This window comes from Chiroxiphia lanceolata, chromosome 1 (assembly GCF_009829145.1).
Source record: "Chiroxiphia lanceolata isolate bChiLan1 chromosome 1, bChiLan1.pri, whole genome shotgun sequence".
Classification (NCBI taxonomy): domain Eukaryota; kingdom Metazoa; phylum Chordata; class Aves; order Passeriformes; family Pipridae; genus Chiroxiphia; species Chiroxiphia lanceolata.
The window spans coordinates 136,452,235-136,473,668 of NC_045637.1; the positions used below are offsets into that span (position 1 = coordinate 136,452,235).

The 21,434-nt window shown below is 36.1% G+C and overlaps 1 protein-coding gene across 1 annotated transcript in view; it reads left to right on the plus strand.

Annotated features, from left to right (window-relative positions):
- Window positions 1-21,434, plus strand: part of PLXDC2 (plexin domain containing 2) — a 253,250-nt gene that overhangs the window by 220,443 nt on the left and 11,373 nt on the right. Inside the window, 4 exon segments of the mRNA XM_032701298.1 lie at window positions 5,084-5,144; window positions 8,032-8,185; window positions 9,582-9,620; window positions 20,916-21,076. Of these exon segments, the coding sequence (XP_032557189.1) occupies window positions 5,084-5,144; window positions 8,032-8,185; window positions 9,582-9,620; window positions 20,916-21,076 (415 nt within the window).

The window sequence follows — 21,434 nt, forward strand, 5'->3', positions numbered from 1 at the left end:
TCAGTGTGTTTCCTTTCCAGAGAACATATTTGATATTATTTTCTGATAATTCTCTTGGAAATTCTGGTACCATAATCTCATAAATTTGTCTCTAAGGTGTTCCTCTTACACTTTCTTTTTCCTTCTAGCTATTCAAAGCAGAGCCTTTAACAAAAGCTTATTTTTTATTCTTTATCTGCTTTTCAGCATGTTTCCTTTATTGTTGTAACTGACATTAAATTTATAGAAAATATCCTCCTATTCTTCTTTAATCAGAACTTTGCCAAGTCTTCCTTTAACCACAATTTTTTCTTTTCTTTCTAGTTGAATTGGAAATAAAACTACTTACTTCTTTTATCCCACTTTTATTCTTAGCCTCTTTCAACAGAAAGAATTCCCTATGGGTGTCCTTATTTCCTACTGCCTATTCAAATGTTGTGTCAGAGTTACAAATATTGAGGCTTAATCATGTTCAGTCTTTTTCTGTAAAATAACAGCTCGGGTTTTAACATCGTTCACTTCTATGTTTATATGATATTGCAGGATTACATTACAGAACATGTAGCTATATTTTTTCAAATTTTCCATCCCATAGAATTGTGGAACCCTTGTCAGGTTGAAGATCGACTGCTGGACTTTATGCCACTCTGATCCTCCTTAGCATCACCTGAATGTTTTAAATTTTAAGAAGTACGTAATCTTAAGACAATGATGGAATTCAGTGCTGCATTGACTATTAACTATGCCTTAGTAGTTATATTCAAATTTGTCATAAACATTAAAATAGTACAAGCTGTTTGTAGTGCCATATGTTTAAAATCCTTTTATTAAGCTAGTCATCTTAGCTATTCTTACTCTACAACAGCAAAGTGGGAGCAAATCTTCTGACTAATCAAATTGTCATCCTATTCTAAAGTACAGTTTCATTAAGCAATGTTTAAGTAAAGGATAAATGCAGAGAACACACTTATTCTTGAATTCAGATGTATGATTGGGTGTATTGAACTAGGTGATAAGCACAAATACCATTCAAATACCTTACAAATGCATACTACAGTCACTCACAGTGACACTTCACCAGAACCTCATAAGCATTTCAAGCTGTGATAAAGTTCTGCATCTGAAAGTGGAAAATAATAAAGGCATGAAAATTCAGTCTTTGCCCAGACAGCAGAGTGGGACAAGAAAGTAATATTTGAAGGATGAAAGAACAATTTGGAGCCTGTTCTGTGGTAAAGAGAGGCAAAACCAGACACAGCACAAAGATAAATCTTTTTTCCTCCAAAAATCACTTTATAATTAGGGTTATTTTTCAGTTGGAGAGACACAAAGTTCATGACCTCCAGTTTAGGTTTTTTAATAGATCATTTATTTATTTATTTATATTTTGCTTCCTATTTCAACTTGAAAAGAAATTCCACTTTAAAATGTTCTAATTCTTCTAGTAATGCAAACATTCTAGCAAGTGCTTTAATCTTTTCATAATGTGATGGTCCTTCTTTAATGGTTAAAGGCAGGAAAGCCTTTTTAATTTTCCGGATTAACCTTTTATTTAGCTGAGTCAATAAGCATTTTAACTGAGCTAAATCATTACATGGTATTTACAAAATCATTTCAGATTTCTGGAATGCCCTTCAGTCCCAGGGATCCATTCTTTACATGCTCCTACAGAACCAAAAAAAATAGGGAATGGTAGGTTTAAAGGACAAGTGTTGTGCATTTTAATACTCTTGATTGTATTATATCAGCTCAACCTAGTGAAAAGATTTTTCCATATAGACTTTGTCACTTTCCTTCTCAATAATTTTCTGTTATGTTTTTAGCCTTACATGATAAACCTTGATGAATTTTCTGTATACAGGTTATCTGATTCATTATTGTTAATCCTTATTGAACTCTCTTCAAAGAGAAGCAGCCGTCATATACTGCATGAACACATCTTTTAAATATTCTCTGCCAAATACCAGTAAATGGCATTTGGTAGATAGGATGGCATCTCCAACTCCTTTCTGGCTACATACAGCTCACTGAAAGGCTTTTGACTTTCTTTTTATTCGGACTCAGCTGCATCAGTTATGCCAAATTGTCTTTGCTACACATGCAGACACATTAATTCTCTCTTTCCTCCCTGAGCCAGTACTCCAGCATTCCACACAAATCCTGAAATTCCTTACATTTCATGAATGTCCCTATTTTCATTTCCTAGAACATCTTTATTATTGCTTTCCTAGGAGCTGAGTTCGGTCATCACTTGAAAATGAAGTTGTTATAAAATAGTCATGTTGACAGATGGCATAAACAGCATAGCTAATCAAATCTGCTCCAATGTTTTAATGGAAACAGGGAATTATCACCATGCTACAAAACGCAATCAGTAAAGCGGGTGGTGTGCTGAAATGCCAGTTTCCAGAGTTCTAAATCAACAGTACAGCAATAATAATAGCTGCTGTAGCTGACATCTCGTGATATATGCCTCAAAGGAAGTTCACAAACAGGTTTGCCTGGAGCCTATCTCATTCCTGATAAAGCTGCTTTCTGATAATATTGTTTGGACTCACTGTGCATCAGTAGGAAATGTTAAATAAACAGTGCTCCGGGTTTAATGTAGTGTTTTTTAAGAAAGAGTCATCTCAAGAGTGCCTCACATGTTTGAAAGAGGCATTCCAAGTCCTTATATGTTCCATTCAATCTTTGGTAGTTTGTTAATGCCTAGGAAAAAGAAATTAACCCCAGCAATATTAGTCACCACCATAATTCAGTAGTTTGTAAGAAAATATTTAAGGACTGTAAATGAGTACACCTGGGATACATTTTTATTCATTTAATCTTTGGAGCCTTAAATTGGAAACCACTTAGATACAAGATAAAATCTAGGATAAAAGTTTGTTAATCCTTACTAGCTCTAAGTACAGTTGGATTTGAAATGGACACAGAAGTTGCTAATGAAGTTCTTCAAACTTCAGAGAAAAGTAGGGGAGACTAAAAAAAATATGTCCTATTCATACCTGGAATGTCATGTCATCATTTCTTCTTGCTTAGTAAGATTTTCCTGGTTCTTTCAAACATTCATGGAGACAGAACACCACAGAGATGGAGAAGCAGCACTCAGCTCCCAGCATAGCACTCATTCATTCACCCTTCATCAAGAAAACACTTTTTGCAGTGACCTTTATTCATGGAATGTTTTGGGTTGGAAGGAACCATTAAAGATTATCCAGTCTGACATGGGCAGGGGCATCTTGCACTGAATGCAAGGTTGCAAGAAGCCCCATCCAACTGGACCTTGAACACTTCCAATGGGGCATTCACAACTTCTTTTGGTAACCTGTTCTAGTGACGCACCAGCATCATTGAAAAAAAATTTCTTCCTTATGTCCAATATAAATCTATTCTCTTGCGATTTAAAACCATTGCCCCTTGTTCTGTCACTACAGGCTTTAATAAAAGATCTCTCTCCATCTTTTTTACAAGCCCTCTTTAAGTATTGAAAGTTTGCTATAAGGTTTTCCCAGACTTCTTGTCTCCAGGCTGAACAACCCCAATTCTCACAACCTGTCTTCATAAGAGAACTGCTCCAATCCTGTGATCGTCTTTGTGGCCCTCTTCTGGACCTGCTCCAGCAGGTCCATGTCCTGCCTATGCTGGGGGCCTCATGCATTGAGAAGGAGATCTCTATTTCTTTGGAACACATTTCTTGTTTGGACATCATTCTTCATTACTGCTGTAGGTTTTTGGAGAAGTCAGTTGCTATAGAGTGTGTGATAATTGACACCTGCTAGTGTTGGGGTACTTTTTTTGGTAATATTGTGAATGGTGGAATGTGGATCAGTGCAAGTATAACAAAAAAATGAACATTTTCTCAAAAACTTTTCTCAAAGACATTATATATTGTGCTTAGAATAACCATATGGAGAAGTGTCTTATCCCAAGCATGTTGTTAACATTGTTTACATCTTCTTGTAACATCCTCTCCTACTGTAAAAATTATTCCACTGTTCCATTCTTCTAAATGCACCTGCTTACCTTGGTTGAAGTAGGGTAGTACTTGGCATGTCTTTTCATCTTTCAATTCTTTGAGAACAAAAAATTACCTCTTAAATATAGCTAACCATAACAGTGGCCTTATTTCCTTGTCTGATCTTATTAAATGACAGCATGAAAGTTGTTTGTTGTACAATGGCATCACCTTGTCTCATAACAAAATACTGCAGGAAATGAATGCAGGAAAAAAAAAGCAAACCCTCCAAAATAAAAAACACCCTAACTGGGAAGAATCTTTTTCAAAGTTGAACATCATTCTTTAGTTATTTGCTTGTCATTTTAATAATACTTTCTGTTTGTGATGTTGTCTAGGAAAACCTAACTTTATAACCACTGATAACACTCTTGTGAGATGGGGATTGCCAAGGGAGTCATTATATTGAAGTGTTATGTTTCTTAAAAATTTCTTTGTTACATATTGCAAATGAGAAAGTATATTGTAGACAGGTTATTAAACCCACCTAATTTGATAAGAAATGTACACACAATTTAATTTTTCTGCATCTAGTGAAGAGGTAGAAACAGCTGTATGGTATTCTCTAATTGTAGTGAAGAGTGTTCAGAGGAGCTGTGAGCATTGATCACACTGGTATATGTGTATTTTGATGTCTCAGATCACTTTGACTGAAAAAACAGTGACTAGTTCACTGCATCCTTTGTGGGATTAATTTTTCCTGCAAATTCTGGACAAAAAATAATTAAACCAATGTACATCCCTGTGGTTGACATCAAACTTAAAAATACTGTGGGTCAGTGCAGTCTTAAGAATAATTAGCCAGTGGAAGGAAGATACTCCTATTTAAAAGCTATAAATAAATTGAAAAACCTAAAGTAAAGCCTCATTCATTGAAGCACCTTTCAAAGAAGTGGATTAAAGGAGTGACTCATAGTGTAACAAACCGTATCTTGAATAAAAGTGATACGACATAAATCATATGAATTTTAAATCACATCATTTACTTATTCTTTCTGTCACTCTCTTCTGTTCCTCTCCCTTCCTTTTTTATTCTTGTTTTTCTCCTATTTCCATTGGAACAACTTCTATGTATTTCATCATTTAAAGATGCTCCAGTGGATTTGACCGTCACCGGCAAGATTGGGTAGACAGTGGCTGCCCTGAAGAGGTATGTGAGTAGTTTACATCCTCAGCCCATCAGAGGCAACTTATATAGATATGATGCTTTTGATTAAATTCTTCAGATTATGAAGCATGGTTTCAAGGCCAAAGACATTCTATAATTATCTTTATTATTCAGGGGAAATACTATAATACATAATAAAGAAGAATAGACTGAGCAATTTCACTCTCCATTTGGTAGAATAAAATGGATATAAATTGAATTTTTATCCTTGAGAAAATGCTTTAAATAATTTTTAAAAATTAAATTAACAACAGAAACAACAAAACAAAACAAAAACGGAGGAAAAAAAAAAGCCTACTCCAAAACAGTGTCCCTGTGCTGATTTTCCTTTAGATCTTTGAATTTACTGGGAAAGGGGAAGAAACTGTGATGTTCCTCACCTCAAAAAACTAGAGTAATTTTGAGTGCAAAACTGGTATTGTATTTTGATTATGAAATCTGGTCAAATCATTTAGTACAGAAGACATAACACAGATGAAAAATCAAAGAGATAAAATAAAAATTTTAAAAAAATTTAAAAAACCCTCACACAACCAACCTACAGGGCATTTGGATTTCCTTTCATGGGGAGGCAGTGAGAGGATGAGAAAGATTTCTGATTGTGGTAGTGGTAGGCTGTCAAACAGGGACTGTAAACCTCCTCTAGGAGGTACTTTATTTTGGGTACTCCTAAACCAGAGCAGTTCATTTTCAAGACACATATATAAATATGCTGCTGGTGTTTCTTTTCCAGTGCCCTCTCTTTATAAGGACTTTTAGTTTGGGAGTTGGTTTGGATTTTTTTTCATTTTTCTTATTTCTTATTTGGGGATTGTGGTAATAGGAACAAATTAATTTGTGACACTTTTAATCTCCTGATGACCATAAAAAAAGAGCAGTTATTTTTCAATTTTTGCTGAAGGGGCTAAATTTTCTCATGAGTTTCAGCCACATAGACCTTCTGAAGTGTAATGTCAGGTGAAACTCAGGGCAAAACAAAGCCCCAAGTGTCTAGTTAGAAAAGCACATTCTATTTTATTCTCAGTAGAAGCAAAGAGAAGTGATGGCATAAATCCAGACTAATGGAAGAATTATTTTTTTTCTTATAACTGTAATTGCAAAATAACTGCATCCTACTTGCTGCCTTGTTACATAGCCTTGAAGCTTCAGCTTTGCAGTTTGTAATCTGCTGATTTAAGAACAAAATTTCTGTGAAGAGCAACCTCTTCAAGAACATAAGACAAAAGTTAGTGGGAGTGTGTGTTATTATAGTACATGACCTTTGTATGGCTTTAATCCAGTTATAATTAGCTAGGACTCAGTTGTGCTTGTAAATGAAGTTAGTCAAAGCATGCTTTCTGCAGGACAGTAGCATCCCATTCTGCTTTTCCTTTCTTGTTTCAGTCCAGCTAGTGCTCCAAGGTTCAGTACATAATCTGAGAGGAAATTATCGATACACTACGTGTATCTGAGAAACTAATAAGTTAATTTGCAAGGTTTCAGTCTATTTGACTGCAGTTCACTGTCCAGCTTTCAGGCTCTGGAGTAGAAGCAACAGTTTACTTAGCATCTTCCAGAATTACACCTGAGCTGACTGCTAGAGTTCAATGAAGGATCAATAATTAACATACAATGGTTAATTTTAGATGCCTTCACTAAAGAGGATGAATATAGGGAATTCTCATAACAGGGTTTCTTTATTTGTAATATATATTTTGAGCTAAATTTTTATTTAATTGCATCAGTGAAATTACCAGCAGTTTTCAAGAAAAAACACAAAGAAATTTGAAGAATAGTTATCCTGCAGGCACTGATACCTTTCTTTAATGTAATATATTGTTTTTGGTAAAACAAAGGATAATAAAATACCTGTGCATATTAAAAGAAAGACAGGACCCACTGGGTTTTGACAGTCAGATCTCAATAAAATGAACAGGCTTTGCAGGACTCTGCTTCTTATGAAAATGAATGAGGACAGCAGGAGTTAAGTGCAGCTCCCATATTTGCTGCAGGTTAGTTGGATATATTTTCCTGCAAATCTGTGTGATCCATAAAAGGAATTATTCATTACATCTGCAGAATTTTAAAAATGTCCAGAAATTAAAAAAAAAAAACTCAACAAAAAACAGACTCAAGATTTGTATCAAAACATTTGCCCATGAAAATAAAATATAATTATTAGATGATGATGACTATTATTTATAGTGTGCTAATATATTACAATAATTTTCTTCATTATTATTATAGTTTATATTTAGAATATATTTTGTATAATAATTGTTATAGATACAAATAATACATGATATTTTAATATTATGTAGAATTAATAGCCATATAGTGAATGTTTTGCTCTGTTGTAGTAAATAAATATTCTATAGGCTGAATACATGCACACATTTTACACATATATGTGTGTTCTTCTGTGATAACCTCATGCAAAGCCAAATTAAATGCTCCACTTAACTACACATTGTTCACTACGAAGAGTTGCAGTTTAATTCCCACATATCCTTTTCAACATATGTTATGACACCTGTATTGATGGCAGTGAGTTTTCATTATAGAAGAGTAAAAATATGAATTATAATCTCAGATGTTAAAATAATAACATGCTTGAATATTTGGGAAGACTTTGAAACCTTGTCATTAACAACTGAGAGCTGTAAATTTTACAGATAAATGAAAAAAAATACATGTTACTGAATGCAGTGTAGAGCACTTCAAAGGAAAAAAAAAAAGAAAATTAAAAGAAAAAGCCCTTGAAATTTCTTGATTTAGGGTTTCTGTTATAATTCACTTTATTCCAGCAGTTTGTCCATGCTTAAGTTCTTCATTCAGTGGCAGTCTCCACTTTAATTTTCTCTTCTTTGTTTCTCTTGTTTCCCCACAGGCAAAAGATAAGATCTGTGAGAAGAATATAGACACAACTGAAACACCTCCATACTCCACCACCACCCTTCTGCCAACCACCACAAGGTTCAGAGTTTTAACAACCACCAGAGGATCCACCACTTCCCACCTTCCAACTAGCCTGCCCACAGAAGGTGGCGTGTATACAGTGCATTATTCTATAGTCCAAACAAGTCATTTAGAAGTCAAAAAGAAATTTATTTCCTTTAAGTATGCGTGTTCGTGTTGACCTTTTTTCTCTGAGGCAGCGGAAGGAGTTGGAAATCACAGTCAAGGCAATATCTGCTACAGGTTTTAATTTGCAACTCACTCTTGCAATAGTAAGGTGCAAGGGGATGAGGGCTGGAGGAGGGGATGATGCTGGAGAAGCAAAGGCAAGTCAGGCAGACTTCTGGAAAACCTGAGATTACAATGAGTTTTTCATATTCCTTTACTATCAAACCATAGTCCAAACCTGCTGAAATAGCAGTAGTAGAGAGCCCTATTAAAGTTAGTGAAGCAACTCCCACTACAGACTTAATGGATTTTTAATTCCTTTAGGTATTCTATTTAGCCAAGTGAAAATTATAGATAATCCAAATTAAAAATGTCTTTGAAATATGCCTGTTTGCTTTTTTTCAGTCAGTTGACACTGTTTTTTTCATGTAGTGCTCACTGTTGTTGTTGTGAAATAGTTTCTCTAGGCTTCTGAACAGAATTAACTGGGTAAGCGATGGTGCATCAGTTCTCATCCTTGTTCCACTGGCTACTTAAATCTTGCCTTTCTGGGTTTGGGATATCCTGCTTTCCTGCTTTGGGAGAAAATTCAGCTGGGCAGGAAAGTTATATCAGATCAATCAAAGAACATCTATAAAGTGTGTTTGCGTCTGTCTGTTGACACTGTATGTTAACAGAAGAAAAGGTACTAAGTACAGGCAAATTTTCCAAGTGGCCTCTGACAGGAAAATTTGAGCTGAAGGCATTTCAAAGTGGGAATCTACTGATAAGAAAGTCTGGTTTTGTTTGCACCAATAAAAGTTTAGAAACTGTCAGTACAGTGTTTGGTCTGCATTAAAAGGAATATTCCCTGGCATTTTGTTCATTAAAATTCACAAGAAGAAGAGGAATATGGAAATTAATATGATTTAATATTGGTAGACTTTTTCATGATTCTTAGAAGAGGAACTAAGTAATTGTCTTACTTTATTATCATATGTTGGGTCATATAATCCTTAATATGACAGAATGCTCAAGATATGTATGAACATGTAACATAAATGAATTATTTGTAAACATTATGAGACAGACTCTAGTACCCTTATTTACTAGTATTTTGAATCCTCCTGTACACTCTCATAAATGATTTTTTTAGTGGTAAGGAGGTGAGGTAATGCTCAGTGTAAGAAACACCATAATCTACTTCTCATTGAGTTGAGTACCAAATAATTTTCTAGCTGTGGAATTTCTTTGACATTAGAAACTGATTCCTAAAATGACTCATGACCTAGAAAAATGCATTTTTGTTTAACTAACTCTGAATTTCCTTTATAGATGACACCAAGATTGCACTGCACCTAAAAGATAATGGAGGTAAGAGATTTATTTTTTTTCTGTAAGTAGTGGCAGTAATTTGTCAAATTATACCCCACTGAACTTCACTAATCAAAATCAAATTGTAGAAATAGTTTTTCACCAGACTCCCATAGGACTTTAGCCTTCCACATCTGTGTGGAAGAGAAGGAGGGCAAATAAGCTTCAAAACTACTTAGGAAAATTAAATATTTACAACTCTGTTTATAATTCTATAAAATAACAGTAGTTTTAATTAACTTCCATGTATGGACATATTAAGTAAATTTTTAACTGTACTAATACAGTTATTGGTTATATGCTCTGCAGGGGACAGCTTTTGTCATCTTCTTTTTGGTTCAAGGACTGAGACCTGAGGTTTGTTCCTTCTCGCTTTGAAGTGGATGAGAATTTTCCTTCCCTTATTAGTTAGAACAGGACTGAGTTGTGAACACAGACCTGTGTCTGTGTTCACTGCCAATCTAGAACTTGATGAGGTGTAAGAGAAGATTTAGCTTGATTTCTGCAGCCTTCAGAATGGTCTATCAAACCAGAGGATGATTTTTTGAGCAAATTGAAATAAATTATATTTCCACTAATATAAAGGGGAATATTATTGGCTCTGATTGCCTTTCCAAGCAGGGAGCACCAAGCTTCTCTCATGGGTCAGGGGAACAGGCAGCCAAGCATAGCAGCAGGCACAGGCAGGGCGCAGGGTGAGTCCAGCAGCTCAGGGGAAGCAACCCTGTGATGGTGAACCCTGTGATGGTCTAGTCACCCTCAACTGAGTCTGCAGAAACAGTGCAGACCCAGGGTCAAGGTAGGAAGCCAGGTTGGCAAGGCAACAAAGGAGCAGCAAGGTAGCAGGCCAGGGACAGCAACCAACAGTACAGCTCAGGAAGGACCCATCTGCAGTCCCAGAGGAAGTGAGGTGATGAACCAGGTCCATACAGAGATTCTGGTCAGTAGCAAAAGGAAAGACAGCTCCAAGGTCCATCCACGGAGACATGGCCCATGGACAATGGGCCATGAGAAAAGCTACCTTCAGCATTGGTCCAGGAGACAAGATCAAAGATGGAACTGAATACAGGTTCATCTACAATGTAGTTTAAGTTTGGACCTGAGTTTACATGGAGACGCCAGCATCGTGGGCAGAGGTCCCAGGTGCAGCAGTCCAGAAAGGTGGGGTGTTTCTCAGGACCCTCACAGGGAATTATTCAAGTTTTGAAAAAACAGAGTGCAGAGGCAACTTAGCAAGTTGGTCTGTTTTCAGTCATATTCAGCCATTGTTTTCTCCTTCCCTCAAATTAGAGATCTTTTCACTCCACAGGAGGTAGTTGTCATCCACTTCCTTACCACTTTGCTGTCACTAACTACAGGTTAGTGGTCACATAATAGCTGGTCACATGCTGTACTGGGCATTGAATTGTCCATTTGTTGGTGATGTTGCTGTTTGACATTGCTTTGACACATAAGTGATCCCTTGGAATAAGGTGATCTGTAAGTTCAGGGTAGTACTTTTAGGCATTTTCTCTACAGGAATGTCCCTGAACATTCTTTCTCTTATTCTTCTGGAAATGAAATTGATTTTTATTTTGTTGTGAAAAGTGCTTCAGTGCTCTTAAAGGTCAATAGTCAACACTTCACTCTCCTGTTCTGCTCTGTACAGGAGGCATATTCCCAGCTGAACTGTGCCCACTCTCTGCCCCACAAGCCAATGCCCTATGGTAGGTGGTGAACCTGGGACTAGGCAGCTCTCCATCATGTGCATCTCAAACACAGCTCAAAATAGCATCCTGCTATATAAAAAACAATTTAAAAATTAGGGTTTATAAAACACATCCAAGTTTCTTTCAGTTTGGGAATTGCAACAGGATTATTTTTTGACTTGTCTACTCTTTGCCCAAGATCTGAAAAGAAAAACTCCGTAACAGTAAACAAAATGTGGAATATTAGAGAAAGTGATAGATGGCTGTGGCCTACTTGGTAGAGTGAGATGTAGGGTTTGTAGTATTAGTTATCTTAAATATAGAACATTCATGTCCACTGAGAAAGCTGCTACATTTTAGGAGGACAAACCAACACCTGATGTGATTATTCATTTTCCTTGAACTGCTTCTTTTATTCTTGAAATTTAAAAAAAAAATGAAAATTACTTCAAACAACACAAAAGCAAAGCAACACTCCAGGATTTCTCATTCACACAGTAAACGTAGCTTTTAATCTGAGAAGTTCTTTTTGATGAATCTTCAATTATGCATTGAATTTTCCAGTGACCCCTAGATTAGACTCAGATAAAACCTCTGCAGCCGCAGGCACATTCTTTGATTCTCTATACTTTGTTAGCCTTTCATAAAGAGTAGATTATTCCAGGTCACGAATACAGGGTCTTTACTTTCTCACCCTAAATCCTTTAAAACTCTAATGAAAGGGAACCTTTTAAAATAGAAAACCAAAGCTATATTGGATCAATGATTACCTATAGTTTGATGTGTCCTTGGGTGATAGCAGTCAATATCTAGTTAGGTACAACAAAAGGATTCCATAGAAATTCTGCATCTCACCTCTGCCTGTAACTTTTGAAACCAAATATTATAAATCAATAACTAAATTTAAATTAAGTTTTGTGTCCTGGTCATACTGATTTGATCTTTCAATTACGTGAGAAAATCACTTGCAACTGTCCTGTCATTCACCCACAATCTTTTGTGGCATATCTTAATGTACATTTCAAATGTGTGTGTTTCTCTTTCTTTACAGGCAGGACAGATGCCTATTACATACATGCCTAAACCATTTTAAAATACAGCTGACATGCCATCACAATTTTTGTTGTATCTTGGTTGTCCTTAAAATAAAAAGCCTTTTATGTTTTAAGATATATCCGGCACTAAAAAAGTACATTTTTTTAATTAATTGCATATTCTGTTGTTTTTTCGTTTTTCTTGAAATACAACACAGTCAACTAAACAGTTTAAAAGCCTAATTTTTCATAAAAATTGTGAGCAATTGGTTGTGGCTAGCCAGTTCTTCTTGAGAACTCTTTGGTGGATGATTTAGATGATTGGCCAGCACATCTAGACATTTTATTTGACCTTTTTAGACAATTTGTTATGATGATTTGATTGCAATGAGTCCCTCGCAGTCCTTCAGCTTTAAAACTCAAAAGAAAAGTCTTTGTCTCTTGGGCAGCAGGTGTCGGACAAAATGCTACACTTCTCATTCATCAAAATGTACAGAAATTACTGTTTCAAAAAAAAAGAAAACTGTGCAAAAAAAAAAACCTACCTGAGGGAGAAAGCTATTTTATTTATTTGTGAACAAGTTCATCCCAGCAGTAGTGCTAGGAAATGCCTGTGTCCTTCTACTTTCACTCTCTTGCAGACATTTTCAAAGATGGTCTAGATCCTAACATCAGTGATGGACAGGATTAACACTAATGCTATAGAGAGTTCAATTTGAGCTTGAGGGATTAAGAAACTCAATAACAAATGACCAATATGCAGATCCAAGCCAGATATAAAATGATATATGGTACTCTTACAGTTGCCAGGATTTTGCTGTAAAGGCACACAGCTGATTTTGTTAAACATATTAATTTTGTGGACTTTGTACAAACTCAAGGCTTAATATGAAAACCCCATGTAGCTCTAAATGCAGATGTTAAGGAGGGCTACATGTAAATAACTGGATAAACTTTTAATGCAAGGCTGCATTAATTAATGTTTTATCTTATCATCTTATCATCTGCTCCTGTTGATGTCACAGTGCTACAACAGTGTGACAGTTAGGGCGCACAAAGCTCCTGTGATCTTTTCTCTTTTTAACTGCCTATTCCACATAGTGTTAACCCAGTATTCGCTGCCAGAAACCTCTTGCAATCTCCTCTGCACTGCTTACTCATCTTTGACATCAGTGTGCAGGGGTAACTGTGAAGGTCCAGTGAAAGAAGGCTAATAGAGTTGGATGCTTTGCACTGAAGTACCTGAAGTTGTTCTGTCTCCGAAAGGTGTGGTGGGCATGGAGGGGTGTAACTCTGCAAACATTAGACACAGCTTTAGAGAGGAACTGCCTGCTTGATGCTATTGTCTTGTGTTTGCTTGCAGTATGGTCAAGTGGAGTCAGTGGGCTCACTGAATTGAAATTCTTAAAATCTGGTAACTTTTTGCTCATCTGGATTTGAGTCAGCTACCTTTCCAGGCCAAACAGTGCAGTCCTCCACAGCACAATATTGAGCTACATAATGACCCCTTCTTGATGCTACTAAGTATTGTACTGGCTTCCATGGCCTCAAGCAATTAAAAATAAAACTAATACAGATGAAAACAGTTGTAGCATTATATCGTATTTTAGAGAAGAAGAATGAAAGCCCTTACCTAACACATTTAGAGTACTGTCATCCTATAAACAGAGGGATTTGATATTAATGCGCTTTCACCAATTTACTACACTAAGAAGTTGATCAATCTTGGAGAGACTTACTGAGTTGCCCTGGGTCCTGCAAAATATTGATAGCACAGCCAGATACTGAATTCAGAATTTGTGGGTTACAGTTCATAATATTCTCACTCAAAGACCACCTTTCATTTTTTACATGCAACTGGAAATCAATTTTTAAAGCATTAGCTAAGCCATAACTGAATAAATCATCATGAAATTACGTAAAGTGTAACAGTGGTTTAACCTCAAAATGTTAACAAATGCTAGGGTAATGAATCCACAAATCAGGAAAATCACACACCATTACTGTGAAGAAGTTGAGAGCCCCAGAGCATGTTATTCTTAAAAGAGGTAGAGAGAAAATTTTTATGGATATTCCTCTGAGCCTCCTTCCAAGTGTACTTCCATTATTCCTTTCCTGTACTCCTTCCCTTATTCCCTCCCACAGTTACTATATGTAGGTCATTAATCATCTTTTCAGAAATCTGCATTATGTACAAGAAAAAGCTTAGTTTTGGAGAACCGTATACCTGCTCCATAAAACAAGGAGCCTCCTGGTAGATTCACATTCCAGATGTAAATGGAGGCCCAGAAAAGGGGAAAAATTCAGTGGCTCTATTGAGTTCACTGTAGGCTATAACCCTGTGTGTTCAGCTGTCCTAAATCCTATGTCCTCCCTTTTTGCAGGAGCCTATTAACTCAAACCCACAGTCATGTAAATAGTAGTGATGCAGCTTTCAGGGTAGAAATTACATAGGCAATAGGGTAGGGGGCTGCTGGAGTGAACTTGGATCTGTAGATGCAGGCCCAGATCAGGCAGCAAGAGAAGGTTTCTGCTCTTTGGCTGACCAAAAAGTAGAACAAACATATGGAGAGGAGGTGTCAAAAGACTTGTAGAAATTTCTCACATAGTAACAGCTATCAAACGCCCTGAAGTTCCTGGATGGCTGGAACCACATTAATAATGATCCAAAGATGGTTATGGAAGATGAACCGTTCTGTTAGTAAGGATGGTTGAATCAGGTAACATGGAGTGTCAGACAGGCACTGGAGAGTAGTGAGCAGAGATGGGCTTGACCTGACAGATTCAGCTGATTTGCCCAAAGTCAGAATGTTCCAGCACTGTCACTGTCAGACAGTTTTATTACCATGGAATAAGTCTTGGAAAGGGTTGAAAATTGCTTAGATGACTTAAAAAAAGACAAGTATATATTATCATAGATTTCTGATATCTCAAATAGCATCTCTCCTAAGCAGTACATGCCTTTGTTTATATATAGGTTTTGTATAACTACCAAATGTAGTACCCAGAACCCAACCAAGAAGTAGAAATGCGCAGCTAAGAAATCAGCTTTCAGTATATCTCAATCCCATCCACAAGTCAGGACTTTAGACTGAGATATTTTTTACAGAATGGGTTACAAAACTTGCAGTCTCTGATGACATCAAAGTCAGATTGTGTTGTCACAGTGAGTTTGAAGTTACCCAAATGCTGCATTCTTTAAGGATAATCAAGTTTCTGTGATTCTATTATAATTTCACAGTAATAGTAATAATAATAATATTTAAGCATAGCTGAATTTCCTAAGCTGGTATTTGAAGGATAGTGGGTTTTATGTAAGAATAAGATACTCATTTTGCATTAGCATTAATAATATGGCACAATCTACTTTAATCAATAAAATCAATTAATGTATTTTTATTAAGCTGGACATGCTACAGTTTCAAAATCATGATCAACTCCAAAACAGTCATTACCTAACATATACATTGCAAGGGGAGTTCTGCAGTTTACAACTATTGAAAAATGACATGTTTGTGTGGAGGCTCTGAAAATACTGTTTCTGTATTGATTAATCATCTATTTAGAGCATATTCATAAGTAATAAGAGTAAAAGAATAGGTGAGTCTGTACTGTAGACATGGTTACACCTGAATGTGGTTATACCTATATGTTTTTCCAGTCTGCTTCATATGTAGGAGCTGTTTTCATGCACTTGTGCCCAGACCAATTTTGCCATAAAACTAAGACCATGCCAGAAACACTAACTTACTAAACCAGAATTTCTATATCAGTAATGCTGCACAGGTGTTCTCATACCCAGTTTCATGTTCATCTGACCAAACAGCTAAAAAATTCATGGGTTTTGATGGACATTAAAAATTCATCTAATTGCTTCCACATGACCTAACAGCAAATACTCATTTTATCACAAAACATTCCTATATGAGAAGAAATTGTAGGGGTCCTTCCCTATGTCTTTGTGACAAATTCAGGGGTTTGCCCTGAAAATTCATTCTTCTTATAAAAAGAGGGGAGAAAAGAACAAAGCTCAGTACTGAGTTATCATCTTTAGGCCGATTTCCGCTATTTAAATCACCTATAACCCTACCATTCTGTGTCAGTCAGGAAAGTCATATAAGGTATCCCTTATTTTATCCCTTAAAGATACATGTGTATATAAGTTACTTTGAATTTCAGGTTCAATTCCAATTATGTTTTTCCAGATTTTTTTTTTTGCCAAAATGCAAGAGTAAAAAGGAATTACATGGTTTTGCAGGGGAAAACAAAATGTTATTTTCTAAGTTCATACAAATAAATCTCCCCTTTTTTTCTCTCATTTGCCTTTTGTTCCACGTCACTTTACATATAGGCAATTTTCTAGACAGGAAGTACCAGAAGTTTGTCTATTTTTCCTCAGTTTTCCTGTAAAACTTTTTTGTATCTCTGCTCTCACAGACAGAGATATTAATATCTGGAAATTAAACTCTTTTCCATCTGATATCATAAGAGGTGTAAATGTATGTATCACAATTTTGTTTTCTCTTATATAAAACTATCACCGTAGAAACTATTTGTAATCCTTAGATTTAGATAATGCAAAAAGATGTATTTCATTATTTTGCAGATCTCAATGGTTAACATGCAACTGTGAGAAAAATAATGGTGAGAAAGTATCCACAATGTGTTTACGAACACTCTAAAGCAGTCCCAGTTTGTACACACTTTGTTCTGTTAAAGTCAGTATTACCGTCCCCATGGGCCATGACAACATTTTCTTTCATAATTCCTTAAGGTTTTTTGTTTTCCTACTCCAAAAGAAGCTAAGCCAGCAGTAACTAGAGACATAATACAGTAATTTTAAATCAAATATTATATAGTATTTGTGTTTATTTTGCAAACAATGAGAATATTTTTATTGTGTTTTCACTTTTGTTTTTTAAACAGAATTCCAGCAAGACAGCAGTTATTTCATTTTTGGATTCTGTGCCTTTGTATAAGGGAAAAAAGCTACTTGCTGTTTCTGTCCTGACATTTGACACCTAATGAGAAGCAAACTGATCTTGGAGATGTTAATATGCTCCTTCTACTTAAAAATTTTGTGCACCTAAGAGTTTGGGGAGAAGTTATAAAAATAGAGTATATTGTATGTAGCAATTGCTTTCTAAGCACAAGACAAGGAAAGTTTAGGGAAAGTTCCATTGAGAATACTCCTTTTGGGAAAGGATTGGTCATAAGTCTCCTGTGGGTTTAGCCTTATCTGGAACAGCAGATGTGCTGTGATAATCTTAGTAAGATTTCTACACCTGAAAAGGTTTCTGAACCCTTGTTTTTTCATCTATTTCCCTTGGTGGCTTTTTAAAAGAACTGGCAGTTGATTTTGCAGCAAAGAGTATTTTCAAAGTTGACAACACTGTTTATTGTCTCTGTGCAAAGAGAGTGAAATCAATTTCTCATGAGTATTTGAGCCCTGGGGGTCAATGGACTGAACTTGATTATGGAAATTACAAGTTACTTACACTTGTTGTAATTTAAGAAAAGCATTTCTTTTATTTCATTATTTTTTGCATTTGGCATTCTGATCACTGCACTGATGTCCACACAGTGCTCCACCCTAGACTATTAGAAATCTAGGCAGGCAATTGTCACCTGTGTTATTTGGAAGAGACAGTGTTCTAGTTTGCAAAGCCGGGTGCTAAAAGCTGAGAAAATATCAGATCAAAAGGGATTAAACTGATGACCTTTACAGAGTGCTTAGGACCTTTGCTGAAGTCCAGCATTTTTTAATATGCAGAACATGATGTTCTGCCTTCAATCATAAAATAGTAACAATACAAATTGCTCATTTAGTACAAATCGGCCTGAAAATAGGTACAAGTGACAAAGCAGTTTGTGATGCACTGCTATGACATTGAAGTGAAGACTATGAAGCTGTCAAAAAGACAATTATGAGACAAACAAGATATGAATCCTCTGCTCCTTTTGGGGGGCAGTTACTTCTCAGTAGGATGACTCACACAACTAACTGCTCATCACTGAGAATTAATAGCCCAGCCCAGAGGATGTACAATCAAGCAGACCCTTCCTGAGGGCCTTTCAGTTGCTTAATTTCCTTTTGTATGGTGATTTGAAATATATGTACAAGTACTAAATATTGTTACACTGCATGAACAGAAACTAAGACTTCTATATATTCATCTATTCTCGGACGAAGTGACTATTAATGGCTATGTCAAATAAAAGGCTCTGCTATCTGAAAGTAAGAGGAACCTTTTTTCAGGTCACCTTTCTTTCCTGTCTCCTTCATGAATCTTACATCCTTTGCTATATAGTGCTACAAATACTAGCAATTGTTTCAAGGACCCTTTGGGTGAAAATTTTGAAAATTTGAAAATAGATTCTAGGCAATATTTCCATTCTTTCACTTCAGTGTAAAAGAATGGCCTGGCAATTTTTACTGTATGCACTGTGTTGAAAACAAATTTTAAAATAAGATAAAATCAAATAGGGCTGACACTACTTTTCTTTTTCAAAAGCTCCTATACCTTTGTGTGAACTAAGCTTTAAGAAAGCTAAGTAAATCCCTTTCTAGGATTTAGGCAGAGAGAAGCCTGGTTCTTGGGACCTGTTTATGCCTAAGCTCAAACTTGATATTCAGAGTCAGCACAATTAAAGATTAAGTTCCTGTGTGGACAGGTACTTGTGAAGTTTGCAGTAAAAAGAAAGAGAGCGTCAGGATTAGGCCATACCTTAATGGGGATCATGCTTGCAACTTTTTATTAGATTCATTAATGCTTCCCACATCATACTTTAGCCTCTCAAGTTACTGGGATCTTTATCTTCTGACTCTGTTACTCCGGTCCTTACTCCATAAGCTGTCACTGACATTATGGAAAAGAACAGAGCAACACTGAGGTTTTTCCTCTTCCGAATCAAGATTGAGGAAATAGGGACAAAAGCAAATGTACATGAATCCCTTCACTGCCCCCACAGAATAGTAACTATTACCTGGCTAAAATAAGGCATCTTCATTTTCCTTTTCACCCTATTATTGCAATGGTGCCATGCAAACCACTGGATGATGAGACATGGGACCTTCCTTGGTCTGGTGAGAAAAGTGCTGCCACATGTGGATGCATGAGCTGTTACACTGAGATTAACTGTTCCTGTTTTCTTTTATTGCCCTTCATGCAAGGCATTTAACACTACCTGGATCAGTATAACTTTCTTCTATTATTTTCCATTATATTTCTATTATATTCTCTTTATTAACATTAGCATAGAGTGCTCTACTCCAATCTGATGAATGGTAAAAAACCATGTACAGTTATTGCTACTGCTGTTTTTATAGTTGTTGTTACTATTAATAACAATAACACGTAACTTGAAGTGGTACCCCTAACTCAATATCTGTCTTCAGAGAACAAATAAAAGGGAGTCCCTGGGCTCAAAGAACACAGAACTCTAAGACTACCAAACAAATAGTTCAGGGGGATGGCACAGCAAAAAGGATGACTGCAGAAATCAACAGTTTTCCTTATAGTCAGCTTGGTAAACAAGCATAGTGAGAGGAAATTTTAAAGTGGAATTGAAAGAAAATTTCTCATAAACAAGACCAGAGATAGGTGCTGTATGGAATAAGGCATAGAGATGATTAGAAGGATTTTCGGAACAGCAGAAAGCAGTGGGAATATTAGGAGAATGATGTAAGTTTGTGAAGTCAAATTACCAGTGCTCTTCTGGTGTTTCTTAAACCTAGGACTTCTGAATGGCCCTTTTGCCTGCAGAAGTGGGCAGTACAGTAATTCTTCTTTTATGCAAGAGTATACTGAAGAACAAGCAGTTCTACAGGTGTTGATTGATATACTGAGAGACTGTTTCCACAAAGGGTTACAGTGTTGTTAAAAGACTTTCAGTCACTTATTTGGAAGCACTGCTGACAAGTTGCTTGTGTGACAGAGACAGCTCTCTTTTCTCCTGATGGTAAGAAGTTTAGTAAATGGATGGTCTTCTGTAATACTTCTTTAATACTTCAGTATGATGAGTGTTCCATTCAAACCAAGATTAGAATATTGCAGGATCATTTAGCATCCATCTGCTGCACTTTCCACTGTCTGATTCAGTTGTACAAGGTGGTTCCAAACTCCCATACAAGTTAATGAATAAGGTTTTCAGAATGTGTTTAATAGTTAGATCTCAAAAGGGTTTGTAACATGTCCCAACTTGAACATTTAAAAAAAATACAAGGTTCAAAATGTATTCAATTAGTACTTTGCATCTGTGAATAAACTACAATAATTTTATGAGAAAATCAAGGCAAAATTCAGTATGAAGGTAATTAGGAACTTCAAAACATCTAATTTATATTCAAAAGAAGGATGTTAATTTTATTGTCAGAATTAGTAAAACGTTGGAAAATGTCTTTTCATTAAGATTATGAGTTGTAGGAAAAAGGCATCTAATATCTTTTCCCAACCTGGGCTGCAGAAAACAAGGTACATGAAACACATAAAAAGCAAATGCTTATTTGCCATCTGGAGAATGGAACGGATAAGACATACATTACTGTGCTATTAAGTGTTCTTTTTGTGCAGCTTCGACAGATGACAGTGCGGCAGAGAAGAAAGGTGGAACACTTCATGCCGGCTTAATTGTTGGCATTCTAGTCCTGGTCCTTATTGTGGCTGCAGCCATCCTCGTGACGGTCTATATGTATCATCATCCGACGTCAGCAGCCAGTCTCTTCTTCATAGAGGTAAGACGAAAGTAACGTGTTGTGTCACCAGTCCTGTCTCTTGGCTCGAATATTTGAGGTCTCCAGAGCTGATCTTTCTTAACTAAATTGGAAAGTATTCTGGTGTTCATAGCGTAATCTTTGAAGAAATGGACCTCCCCTAGCAGGTGAGACTGTTTTGCTCCTGGCATGTTTGTCACTCACCTCCTTCTTTAACCACCATCACTATAACTTTTTTGCTTTTAGACCGCACATATATCTAAAAGATATATCTCAGATACCAATCCAACTCCCTATCCTTCATTTTCCTCATGATAGCATTTTTCCATCACCTTTCATGTGCACTGGCATTTTATTTCAGGATATATATTTTTTCTAT